General features: G+C 39.5%; 1 protein-coding gene across 3 annotated transcripts in view; it reads left to right on the top strand.

Moving 5' to 3' along the window:
* The window catches only part of CSNK2A1 (casein kinase 2 alpha 1), a 52,185-nt gene that overhangs the window by 35,841 nt on the left and 4,045 nt on the right, over window positions 1-12,299 (top strand). For 2 of the 3 annotated variants that reach the window (XR_013999761.1, XM_081150135.1), the window contains exons 8-13: window positions 917-1,027; window positions 2,308-2,409; window positions 3,379-3,479; window positions 4,493-4,641; window positions 5,681-5,767; window positions 7,620-7,768. Coding sequence is in view for 2 of the 3 variants with exons in the window: in XM_081150135.1 (XP_081006261.1) it covers window positions 917-1,027; window positions 2,308-2,409; window positions 3,379-3,479; window positions 4,493-4,641; window positions 5,681-5,767; window positions 7,620-7,735 (666 nt within the window). In the remaining variant the exon portion in view is untranslated. Of the gene's footprint in view, window positions 1-916; window positions 1,028-2,307; window positions 2,410-3,378; window positions 3,480-4,492; window positions 4,642-5,680; window positions 5,768-7,619; window positions 9,003-12,299 lie in introns of those variants that run through there. The other variant, XM_081150134.1, reaches the window with a different exon arrangement.

Here is a 12,299-nt window from a genome sequence, read left to right as displayed (position 1 = left end):
CCATAAATAAGTGGAACAACAAATCTCTCCCCCCATTTCCCTCTCTCTCCCTCCCTCTTCCCCCCTTCCTCTCTCAAAATCAATCAATAAAATTTTTTTAAAAAGAGTTCTGGGTTCTATTAAAGAAGTATATCTGAGGTTCAAGGAGAGGCTAAAGGCAGTGGTTGGTTTTACTTGATAATTAGAAGAGATTTCTGTGACGGGTGTGCACTTAAATATGTCAAAAGATGAGATGTTCACCATTAGGAGTCTAGGTTGAATAGTATAGACATTCTACTCAGGTGAGCAGTTTAAGAAATTTGCAGAAGCACAAAATGAAATTGTCTTTCAGCAAGTCTCCCTGGCTCAAGAATTAAGTCATGGAGAACCCTGTATGTCAAGCTAAACAGGATTTTCCAAGAAGTTTGATTTTCATCTTAAATACAGGCATGGGCAAAGTTAGGTTTATAATTGTGGGTATGTGAAATACAGAATTTATTCTTATATTAGTATTTATTCTTGTATTATATATTTTTCCATACAAAAACTGTAAACCTACTTCTGTCCACCCTATATAATAGGTAGTCACTGAAGGGGGGTTTGTTTGTTTTTAATCGTTTTTATTGATTTCAGAGAGAGGAAGGGAGAGAGACAAAAACATCAATGATGAGAGAGAATCATTTATTGGCTGCCTCCTGCACACTACCTACTGGGGATCTAGACCACAACCCGGGCATGTCTCCTGACTGGAATCGAAACTGTGACCACCTAGTTCATGGGTCCATGCTCAACCACTGAGCCACACTGGGTGGGCTGAAGGGGTTTTAATTTAAAGTCACATGGCTGGTATTTTTTAAAAGTACTCTAAAGGCAGTGTGTGGAGTAGCTTGAAAAATAAAATTGCTCATGATTTATTCTCTTTTTTTTTTTCTTTCAGCTACGGCTAATAGACTGGGGTTTAGCTGAGTTTTACCATCCTGGCCAAGAATATAATGTCCGAGTTGCTTCTCGATACTTCAAAGGTCCTGAGCTACTTGTAGACTATCAGGTGAGAAGAGAAAGGCAAACAAAATTTCTGTCCTAGCCCTGGCTGGTGTTGTTCAGTGGTCACAGTGTCGGCCTGCAAACTGAAGGGCGAGGGGTTGATTCCCGTTAAGGGCACGTACCTGGGTTGCAGGTTCAATCCCCGGACATACAGAGGGCAACTAATCAAGCCCTCCCCCATCCACTCTGAAAATCAATGGAAAAAATATCCTCAAGTGGGGATTAACAGACACACAAAAATTTCTCTCCTATGCTTATTTTATACATAATTTGTGAAAAATGTCATTTTGTGTTTTTGAATAGGTCATTTGTACACATCTATGACTGTCCCTTTTATGCGAATGTAAGATATGAATCATCTCAGTTTATCTACCATAACTTATGTTTTTATTGTCATAATGTCAGTAGAATATGAATAGAACTGTATTTGATCCTAACTAAAGAGAAAGTACACCAAAGGTAACTTTTTCTTATAAACTCCAGAGCTGAGATTTAACCAAACTAAGGACTAAATAAAAAAATGCTCTGTTGTGGTTTTCATAAACTGTATTCTATATAAAGATTTTTCCCCTACTAAAAAAGCCCTCTTCTCACAGAAACAAAATCCTTGGGAGTATCTTTCGTCCCCAGTCCTCCCAGGTCTCATCAGATACCTTAAAAAGTTCAGAATCTATCCTAGAAATTCTTTTTCTGGGATTTTCAGAATGTAACCCTGAGCTTGAACATTTTATGCATAAAAATATTCTTTTTTTAAATTTATTGATTGGGGGGGGAGAGAAACATTGATTTTTCTTGTTCTACTTATTTATACATCACTGATTCTTATATGTGCCCTGATCGGGGATCGAACCTGCAACCTTGCTGTAGCAGGACAACTCTGTAACCAATGGAGCTACCCGCCCAGGGCCAAAAATATTCTTTATGATATTATTTATAATTATTCATATTATTAAGTAAAACACTATCCTGTTATGGCGATATTAAAGATTAAATTCTGAAGCATTTCTGCAGTAAAATAATGCTACACGTTAAAAGGTTTTTGTAGACTCACAGTTTGAGATGTTCTTATTCTTATGAGAAAAGTGACTCAGGATAGCATGTACAGATTGTTTTAAATGGGGGATTGCATAGAGGAGACTGGAAAGAAGCACATGAAGATGTTATTGGTGTTTGGACATTTTTAGTGGAGCGATTTTTTTTAATAGTTTTTTATTTGGAAAATACAAGATAATGTCATTTCATTTATAACTGAGTTGTGTGTTTGTTTGTTTAATTTTAATGCAGATGTACGATTATAGTTTGGATATGTGGAGCTTGGGCTGTATGCTGGCAAGTATGATTTTCCGGAAAGAGCCATTTTTTCACGGACATGACAATTATGATCAGGTGATAAATGTTGTTTCCATTAGGGAACTTACTAGTCTAACCTAGTGATGTTCAGACCTGGCTACTTAGTAGAAACTGCAGTGGGTTTTGCTAAAATATAGATGCCCAGAGACCTATTAATTCAGAATCTCTTGGCATGAGACCCTAGAATAAATTTCAGTTCATGGCTTATTCAGCTAACCCAACATTGATCCTCATATTGGTGTTTTGGGAGCTACCAGGTTAGCCTTTTGAAATCACTGAGTTTTTTCCCTTAGTCTTTTTATTTGTGTTGCTTGTTTTATTGTAAATTATACGTGTAAAGTAGAACATTACCTTAGAATCTTCTAATGCGAGTTTTCGCTAAAGTTGGGAATGTTTTCTTCAACATAGTGGTTTATATATGGTATTTCTATGATCCTTTTGTCTCTTTATATGGATTGAGTTGACATATGTTAGTAGAAATATAGAGGATGTTTTTTTATACTAGCTCCACTTCCCCTTGAGGATCAGTTAAAGTCAACTCTTCATCAGGCATATATAGTTCATAGTCTATCGAGTAGGGGAAATCAGACATATAAGGAAATAAGTTACAGTTATAAATGTCAGAGTAGAAACGTAGACAAGGTACAAAAGGCAGTTGTGGGAGTAAGTGGTGTGAGTGTACAAGGGGAGCTTCCCAAAAGAAGTCACACGTTTTGCTGGGTTGTGGACGGGGGCGAGGGGGACATAAGACTTCATCAGGGAGACATTTTAAGGGGAAGGAACCAGGTTATAATTGTTTGTATTTTCTGACACCATCACATTAAGTACTGATTTAGAGAATTTTGTGTGGAAACCTGTTTCTACCGTGCACAGAAATAGGAAGTAAATTGTCAGTATTCATACCTGTAGCCATGATGATCCCTTTCTGTTAATCTAGTCATGGTTAATTGATTCAGTTGTGTAACGTTGCTTGTTATGTGGGTTTTTTTCTTTCTTCAATCCTAGTTGGTGAGGATAGCCAAGGTTCTGGGGACAGAAGATTTATATGACTATATTGACAAATACAACATTGAATTAGATCCACGTTTCAATGATATCTTGGGCAGGTGAGTCATTAAACAAAATCTATGCATCTGTGCCTTAATCAAAGGCACACTTTGTAAATTGATACTTTGGATCCTCAAAAAATAGTTGCAGCCCTGGCTGGTGTGGCTCAGTTGGTTTGGCATCATCCAGTGCACTGAAAGGTTGCAGGTTGATTCCCAGTGGGGAGCTTGCAGAAGGCAGCTTATTGATGTTTTGCTCTTACATTGGTGTTTTTCTCTCTCTATCCTTCTCCCTTCCTCTCTCTCTAAAAGTCAATAAAAATATATTTTTTTAAAAGCTATTTTAAAAAATAGTTACATTCTCTTTGCCAACACTGCTGAACATCAGTGGTCCAGTGCTACAGGATGCTGCTTTTGGCAGTCCTGTGATGAAAGCACTGGATTGAAGGGCCATTTTCCCAGATTCACTGAGTCTGCGTGTAGAGATTATAGTCAGAGGATTCCTGTAAAATGAATGAAATGTATATTCTAGTAGAAGGATTACAGTTGAGTCAAATATCAGAATCTCTTGATTTAGCTTGCTTTTCCAAATGACAAAACCCTCTCAGAGAAAGAAATAGTAATAGAAAATGTGTGCTTCAAGGCTGATGTGGCTAGATACAATACTAATTCTTTCACCACTTACCAGGAGGTGGACTTTCCTGATGCAAAGGCTTTGCTGGCCAAGTGGCAGAGTTGTCAGGAATGTGTGAGGAGATCAGAAAGAGGCCTGGTTAGCCCAGCCTCCTGACCCTTCTTGCTGTGCAGAAGTATTGAGTGCTGTAAAGTAGCCTGAATTATGTTTTTTAAAATTGCGAGGACCCAGATTTTTCTTTTGTGCAACACTGCTTTTTTCAGTCTCTCCAATTAACTTGGTTGTCTCCCCAGTGACAGAGTGCTATAAAACTGCTCTCTTGAGTTTTGATTTCTTTTTGCAAGTGGCTGGGCTCCTAGCCACTAAGGAAAATTTAGAAGTGAAATGTTGGGCTTCTCTGCTCCTTGGTTCATTTCTCATTACCCCTTTGGCTCTGCAGACACTCCCGTAAGCGATGGGAACGCTTTGTCCACAGTGAAAACCAGCACCTTGTCAGCCCTGAGGCCTTGGATTTCCTGGACAAGCTGCTGCGATATGACCACCAGTCACGGCTCACTGCAAGAGAAGCCATGGAACACCCCTATTTCTGTGAGTCCAACTGTCCAGTCCGCAGAGCCTGTGCAGGCCTGCTCAGCAGGCTGTACAAGGCGAGGGAGAATATATCCTGAGAAGAAAGCTCTAGACCCACAGTCCCATCAGAAGAGAGTTGGAATCCTAGCTCTGCTTAGCTTGTGGTGAAGTTATTTTACCCACAGTGAGCCTCAGTTTCAAGTGGGGACAGTGATGGCAACTGTCTTACAGAATTGTTGGAAGGATTCCAACTAACAGAGTACCTAATATATGATTGCTCCTAAGTAAACTGCTTTCCTTACTGTGTGGGTGGCAGTTCTCAGTGGCTAGCTAGTCTGGAATGGTTGGATTCTAGTGAGTAGCCCTATATCTGTCCTGTTTCTGGTTATCGTTTATTGGAGAGAGCCAAGGAAGCTTGAAAATCTTAACTGTATGAACACCTTGACTTAGGTTTGTGAGTATAGTAAAAACTGTGCTGTCCTGGGTGAAAATGTCACTTAGACCCACCCCATCCCCACTGTGATGTTAGCTTCAACATTGGATTGTCCCTTGGAGTGTTGGGGTGGTTTTGTAGTGCATCAATTATACTGTTGCCCAGTCCCCTGTACCTGAAGCAGGCTGACCTGAAGTCTGGTGATAGCACTAATTTTCACAACCTCTAGCTTTGGCCTACTTGGCACCTTGCTTAACCAGTTGAGTTGTGACTGCAATAAGATCAGTTCACTTTGATAATATATCACTCTCAAGTCCAGGTTAGATTATATTGCCTCATTAAACCCTAACGGGATCAGTTTTGTTTTAAATTAGTTCTACCGTGTGTAATTACCTCATCTTTCTACCATTTAGTTGAAGAGGTTGCCTTTACTAGTTCGACAGGAAAAATAATTCTATTTTCTATTACTCATCTAATTTCAAGGTGAAGATAAGGCAGTTGCCACCTTAAGTTCTGAGAATAATATGGAATATAAATAAAATTCAAAGAATGAGGGTGACTGCTTTAATACCATTAGTTTAATTGTTAAGCATAACAGAAGCTAACATTTTTGTCTTTTTCTAGACACTGTTGTGAAGGATCAGGCTCGAATGGGCTCATCTAACATGCCAGGAGGCAGTACGCCTGTTAGCAGCGCCAATATGATGTCAGGTCAGTTCATTGGTGAATTTCTTTTTTTTAAAAAGAAATTAATTATTCCCTGTTTGTGTGTTTGTGGCCTGATATGGTCCTATTTGTGACCTGATTTCTTGTGGGCCGCCTCTTCTCTGTAATGATTACCTTATTGATATACTAACCTGTGCAGCTCTTTCCACTAGGCTTCAGTATGTTTTTGACATCTGATATACTTCAGTGACACTACCCTGAGTAGGCTATCAACGGGCTCTTCTAGGCCAGAAACCTCAAAATTTCTCACAGAGGGACATGAATGTCCCAACAAGCCATGAAGAATAAAAAGTGATCCTTTTATCTCACAGTTCAGAGTGACAGTAGTTGACATGGTCCTCAGAAACAAGATTAAGAAATTGGGGAGAGTAGAAGTGGGGCTTGTACATGGGGCATATATGCATAAAAGGATGGTTCTTTGATTTTTTTCCCCAGAGCAACTACAATGTACCTAGTAAATTGTAAATATTTATATGAAATTATTTTTCATTATTATTGAGTTACTGTGATTTAGAGCAAATTTTTGTACGGGGTACACAATGATTCAAAAGAAATTATAGGCCCATATTGTAAGAATTACACACGTAGGCAGCATCCACATGGGTATACTTGTGGTAGTGAGGGCATTTACTCAGACACCCTCAAAGACACCCTGTTACTATCTGCCTTCTAGAATTTACCCCCTGGGTATCTTGCCTATGTGCAAAATAATGTATATCCATGGTTATTTGTTGTAGCCTTATTTGTAATAGCAAGACATTGAAAACAGCTCTCAGTAGAGAACTGGTTAAATGAATTATGGGACATCCACTCAGTGGAATGCTATAGGGCCAGAAAAAAGAATGAGTATTTTGTGTTCTTTTCTAACTCCAACTCCAGGATAATGTGAAAAGAAATTCGCAAGCTGTAGAACCATGTCCAAGACCAGGAGTGGGCAAAAGTATATAATCACATTTCCTATATTTGTTATAAAATTGTATTCATGTATAGGTATAAAATATTTCTAGAAGGATACACTCCAGAAATGGTGCCATAAGTTGACCAGCAACAGGGATAGGGAGATTTATTCACTGTGTACTCTTTTGAACCTTTTGTATTTTGAGTCCTGTAAATATATTGCCTATTCAAAAAATACAACATTTTGAAAATTGAAATAACTGGCTGATTGAGGGCAACTAACAGAAAATTCTGGTCATTAGATTGGTGGAAGAAACCAAATGGAAATAAATTTTCAAATACTGTTTCAGCTGAGAGATGGGAAGTGCTCCTTTCCCCACTAAAAATGAATTTAAGTAATTATGAAATTTTAGCTGGCAGTGTGATGTAAGCACATGAGTTTTGACTCTAGCTTTATGCTGTTCAATATAGTAGTGACTAGCCACTTGTAGCTATTTAATCAAAATTTAATCAATGTTAAAAATCAGTTTCTTAGTTGCACTAGCCACATTTCAAGTGTTCAGTAGCTACATATGGCTAGTGACCACCCCGTTAGCACAGATTACAGAGCAGAGAATTTGCTTGCACAGTGCCATCCTAGGTAGTAGGCCTGGGTTGGAATCTAAGCATAGTTGCCAATTTGACTAGCGGTTTATCTTTGGTCAAACTGCTTAAACTCTCCAAGCATGGATTTCTTTACTTACCTCCTAAATTATTTAGAACTTGCCATTATAATTTGGGGATTTAATTTGTAATTAATGTGTAAAAATCTGGCTAAGGAGATACCTTCAGTAAAAAGAATCACTGTTGTGTCACTTTTGAGGTAAGGGGCTATGGAAAAACGGTAACTAAGATTTTCATGGTTAGTGTCTCTGGCTCACTGTCAGCTCTTTTCTTTCAGGGATTTCTTCAGTGCCAACCCCTTCACCCCTCGGCCCTCTGGCAGGCTCACCAGTGATTGCTGCTGCCAACCCCCTCGGGATGCCTGTTCCGGCTGCCACTGGGGCTCAGCAGTAATGGCCCCTTCTGTCTTCTGATGCCTGAGCAGAGGTGGGGGAGTCCACTCTCCTTGATGCAGCTTGCGCCTGGTGGGAGGGGTGAAATACTTAAGAAGCACCGTGTCTGAACCGTTGCTTGTGGATTTATAGTAGTTCAGTCATAAAAAGAAAAAAAATTATAATAGGCTGATTTTCTTTTTTTCTTCTTCTTTTTTTTAACTCGAACTTTTCATAACTCAGGGGATTCCCTGAAAAATTACCTGCAAGTGGAATATTTCACGGACAGATTTTTTTTCTCCCCTTCCAAATTCAGTTCCTCATTACTAAAGAACAAAGATAAACCAGCCTCAATTCCTGCTGCCGCATCTGGGTGGAGTTTCTTCCCATGCCCGCCATTGCTCACCCACCGTCCCATACTTGTGGTGGGGGGCGGTTTGTAGCTCATGCTCTTTTCCAGAGATTACAAAAATGTAGCTTTTTCAAGAAAGGTGGGAGGGAAGGAGGGAGGACTCAACCTATAAAAGCAGTGTCCTGCTAGTCAGTTATATCACTTTACTCCAGAAGTGCTTCAGTGGGGTTATCTTGGTGAATCTAGTGGGACTATGTCTTAATAGTTACATTGAGATGCTGAAAAATCTATCCAAAGTGCTGACAGGTCCTGAAAACTTCTGTTCAGTCTGAATCATGTCATATTGTCCTGACCCTAAATCCAACTCACTTTAAAAGTTTGGTTTCAGTTTAGTTTAAAACTTCAATAATCTTTCCTTCCAGACTCCTTACCTTGGTCCTCTCCCCTTTCATCTCCTAACATACTCTATAGCTGGTAGGAGGGGGAAGGCAAAATCTTTTTCAATTGTCTTTGACTTGGCCATTTTGAATTCAGTTAGTTACTGGGTATAATTTATTGCTTTTTACAAAAGAAAAAAACATTGTCAATATAGGTTTCATGCTAGCAACGCTTCAAGAGCTAACGGAAGATGTGGCCACACTGTTTGATTTTAAGCTTTCTACCTTCTTTTCCTCCTACCGTCCCGTTTCCTCACATGCCATACAGTGAGAAGACCTGCCCCTCACTCTTGTAAATGTAACTGAGAGGTAGGAGCAGAGCCACTGTCTCCAGTGAAACTGAAATGGTAGACCTGTAATTGTGGGAAAACTATAACCTCTCTTGTTACAGCCCTGCCACCCCTTGCTGTGTGTATATATATAATACTTTGTCCTTCATATGTGAAAGATCCAGTGTTGGAATTCTTTGGTGTAAATAAACGTTTGGTTTTATTTATCAAGGTTAGATTTAAGTTCCCTGTGTAAAGGTCTTGCTGGGTGGGTGTCTCACGTTCACATCTGAGGGGCCTGCAGCCCTGTACCATGGAGGCTTCTTAAGGCCTTCATTTTTTTACACCCCTCATTGGATCCATGGTACTGGGCAGGGCAGAGAGGCCTTAAAAAAGCACCACAAGCCAAAGCGTCTCTGGGGATTAAGGATCCTTTGCCATAAAACTCATTTTGTGTCTCAGCAGTGCAGGGATTGGGGATGGAAAAATCGCCAGTTTTTGTGTGTTTGTGTGTAAAGTGGATTTTCCACTGTAATCCAACCACCTAAGTTTATCAGGTGCTTCACTGAGGAAGCCTAGTTTTTTAAGCACAATAGCAAAACCATCAGCTCTGTATTGTCTCCTGTTATTTCATTACAGTAGCTGCTTGTGGGGACTAGGAAAAATTCTTCCAACATATTTTAAGGCCTGAAGTCTTAGCTTCTTATTCTCCTACCTTTATAGAGTCATAAGCCTTTCTCATCTGGGCGCCTTAGATAAATGTAATAATTTGAGGAGTTTAATTTAATGAACTTATCTAACTTTGTAACCCATCTTGGCTCTAGAAACCTTATCAAGGTGATGGCTTTAGTAAGTATAATGGTGAGCTTTAGAGAAAGCTAAAGCCTCCTTTTATAATGCTTCTCAACCATAGAGAAAACATTCTGTGTGGCAGAGTGGTTTTCTTTCTTGTGGCCACTTAACAGTGGGTATTTATTGTTCTTGACCCTTTTATGCCCTAGAATGCTGTGGGGGTTACCATTTTGAATTTGTGCAGAAGCTAAAAGCACCGGATGTGCCAGAGATGCAATTTGTGATTACATTTGCACTGGATTGTGATTTGAACAGGACACTTATGACTAATAAATTCTTTCTTTTTAGATGGGGAGGAGGGTTGTAAATCAAGATTTCACATCCTACCCTTGTAGCTCAGAGAATCTAGGTGTAGCAGAGGCTGATGTGGGGAGCTGCAGACAGCTGAACCTCCTACCATGCATCAGACCTTGCGAGAAACTGAAGGTGAATGCAGAGGACTCTGAAATGCCACCCAAGAGCCTTTTAAAATAAATAGACGTTTTTAAAATGCTATTTAAGGAGTCACTGCAAAAGCATGAAAAGACGACCCAATTAGGTGGGTGGGGGGAATGATTTACAGAGTAATAATTTCTTTATTGTAAATTACCTCATCTGTATACCTTATATTGGGACACTTTATTTCTCAGCACTCCCTGTGTCTGCCTTGATCAGATAGCAGGAAATGGAATGCCAATATAAGACAGTTATATTGGCAGTTACTCTGAAAGGTTTTTTTAGTATTTTTTAACTTTGTTTGAAGTGGGCTTCCTCCCCCCCCCCCCCCCTTTTTTTAAGTTTGAAGTCAGAAGTGCCCCCTCTCCCCTTGATTTATTGGTTGTAATTGTATTGTAATTGGTATAACTAAAACATAACTGTGCTGGGAAGAAGTTGTGCCATGAAGGTCTTTAATTTTTTTTTTTTTTTTTTTAAATAAAAACATTTAAACATGAAATGTCCCTGCAGCCTGAGCAGTATGCTTCTACCGACACCGTGTGATAGATGGCTTAGTTCTCACGTCCTTTATTTAAATTTAATATTGAGTTGATAGAGATGTGAAGTGGGATGGCTTAAGATTGGTCGAGGAGCACTGAAGTCTGGGAGTTTTCGACATTGAGATACAGTGAAAGAGAGCATGATGTTGCTTAAACAGGACTGGTTTCATTCCTGCCCATGTCACATGCTTGGCTACTTGGCAAGTTACTTAACTTCTGAATTGGTTTCATCATCTATAAAATGGGGCCATTGCTTCTTTGGGAATGAATCAGTGTAAATGTCAAGTGTTTGGTACCTGTTAGGCCCTTGATAAACTTAATTTCCTTGGCCCCCTGGTATGGAGGATTAGTCCTTGGTCCTGACTTTGCTAGTAATTCCGCGATACAATCTCCTCTGGACCTGTGTGTGTGCAATCGGGGAGACTAGATGAGTTGTCTTCTGAGTTTTCAGCTAAGGCATTGATTTTAGAAAGTTTGATTCTTAAATGAAGAGGGATGTCCATGGAGACCTCTTGTTCATAGCAGAAAAGACCAGTGTTCAATGAATGCAGTAAGCCCTGTGGAAGGTCAGCCTTGGAGATACCCCCAGCCCTGGAGGCAACTTGGCAAAGTCTCAGTGCCTGGAATGAGAGGGTGCTGGTGAGCTTATGGGAACATACTTGGCAGCTTATATTGAAACTATCAAGAGGGCTAGTAAAAGAGGTGAAACTGAGTTTACTTGCTTATCAATGCCAAATGAGTAAATTCTACGAAAATATATACTTGAATTGTCTTATTCCTTCTCATTTAATTACAGTTTTTAAAAATTAGATTCAGGCCCAGCCAGTGTGACTCAGTGGTTGAGTGTGGACCCATGAACATGGAGGTCACTGTTCGATTCCCAGTCAAGTCACATGCCCAGCCTGTGGGCTCAATCCCCAGTGGAGGGCGTGCAGGAGGCAGCTGACTGATGATTCTCTCTCATCATTGATGTTTCTGTTGTTCTCTGCCTCTCCCTTCCTCTCTCTGAAATCAATTAAAAATATATTTTTCTTAAAAAAAATTAGATTCAGGAAATGCTGTTATCCTAAATTCTTAGTTTCCTTTATTTTTAATTTTTAAAATATCTTTATTGATTTCAGAGAGAGGAAAGGAGAGGGAGAGAGAGATAGAAACACCAATGATCAGAGAGTCATTGATCGGCTGCCTCCTGCACGCCCCCCACTGGGGATCGAGCCTGCCACCTGAGCATGTGCCCTGACCAGGAATCAAACCCTGATCGCCTGGATCCTAGGTTGATGCTCAACCACTGAGCCACGCCCAGCCAGGCCTTAGTTTCCTTTAAATCTTCACTGCATACTATCTTATGGCATTTACATGTTATAAATATTGGGAGTTGAAAAGTAAAAGGAACCACTTTGTAATATCTTGTATCTGAAATGCCTAACATGAACTTTAATCTCTTAACATTTATTCCCATTTTGTACATGAGAAACATAGGGAGATTAAATTGTTAGAGCGGACCTGATAGAAACAGGAATATATTTTGTAAAATTAGATTTTCAAGGTGTGGCTAATTATTATAGCCCTAAAGTAGTAGAGAAAATTGGAGATAGGTTGACATATTTGGGAATGTTAATTTCCTTTTAGTCTTTAAATTTTTTTTGTTTCACCTGTTGTCAAGTATGGTTATAATTAAAACTGACTGAGCATCTCTTGAAAA

The sequence above is a fragment of the Miniopterus schreibersii genome (assembly GCF_964146895.1).
Source record: "Miniopterus schreibersii genome assembly, chromosome: 10".
NCBI lineage: Eukaryota > Metazoa > Chordata > Mammalia > Chiroptera > Miniopteridae > Miniopterus > Miniopterus schreibersii.
This window is presented reverse-complemented; position numbering and strand designations above follow the sequence as displayed.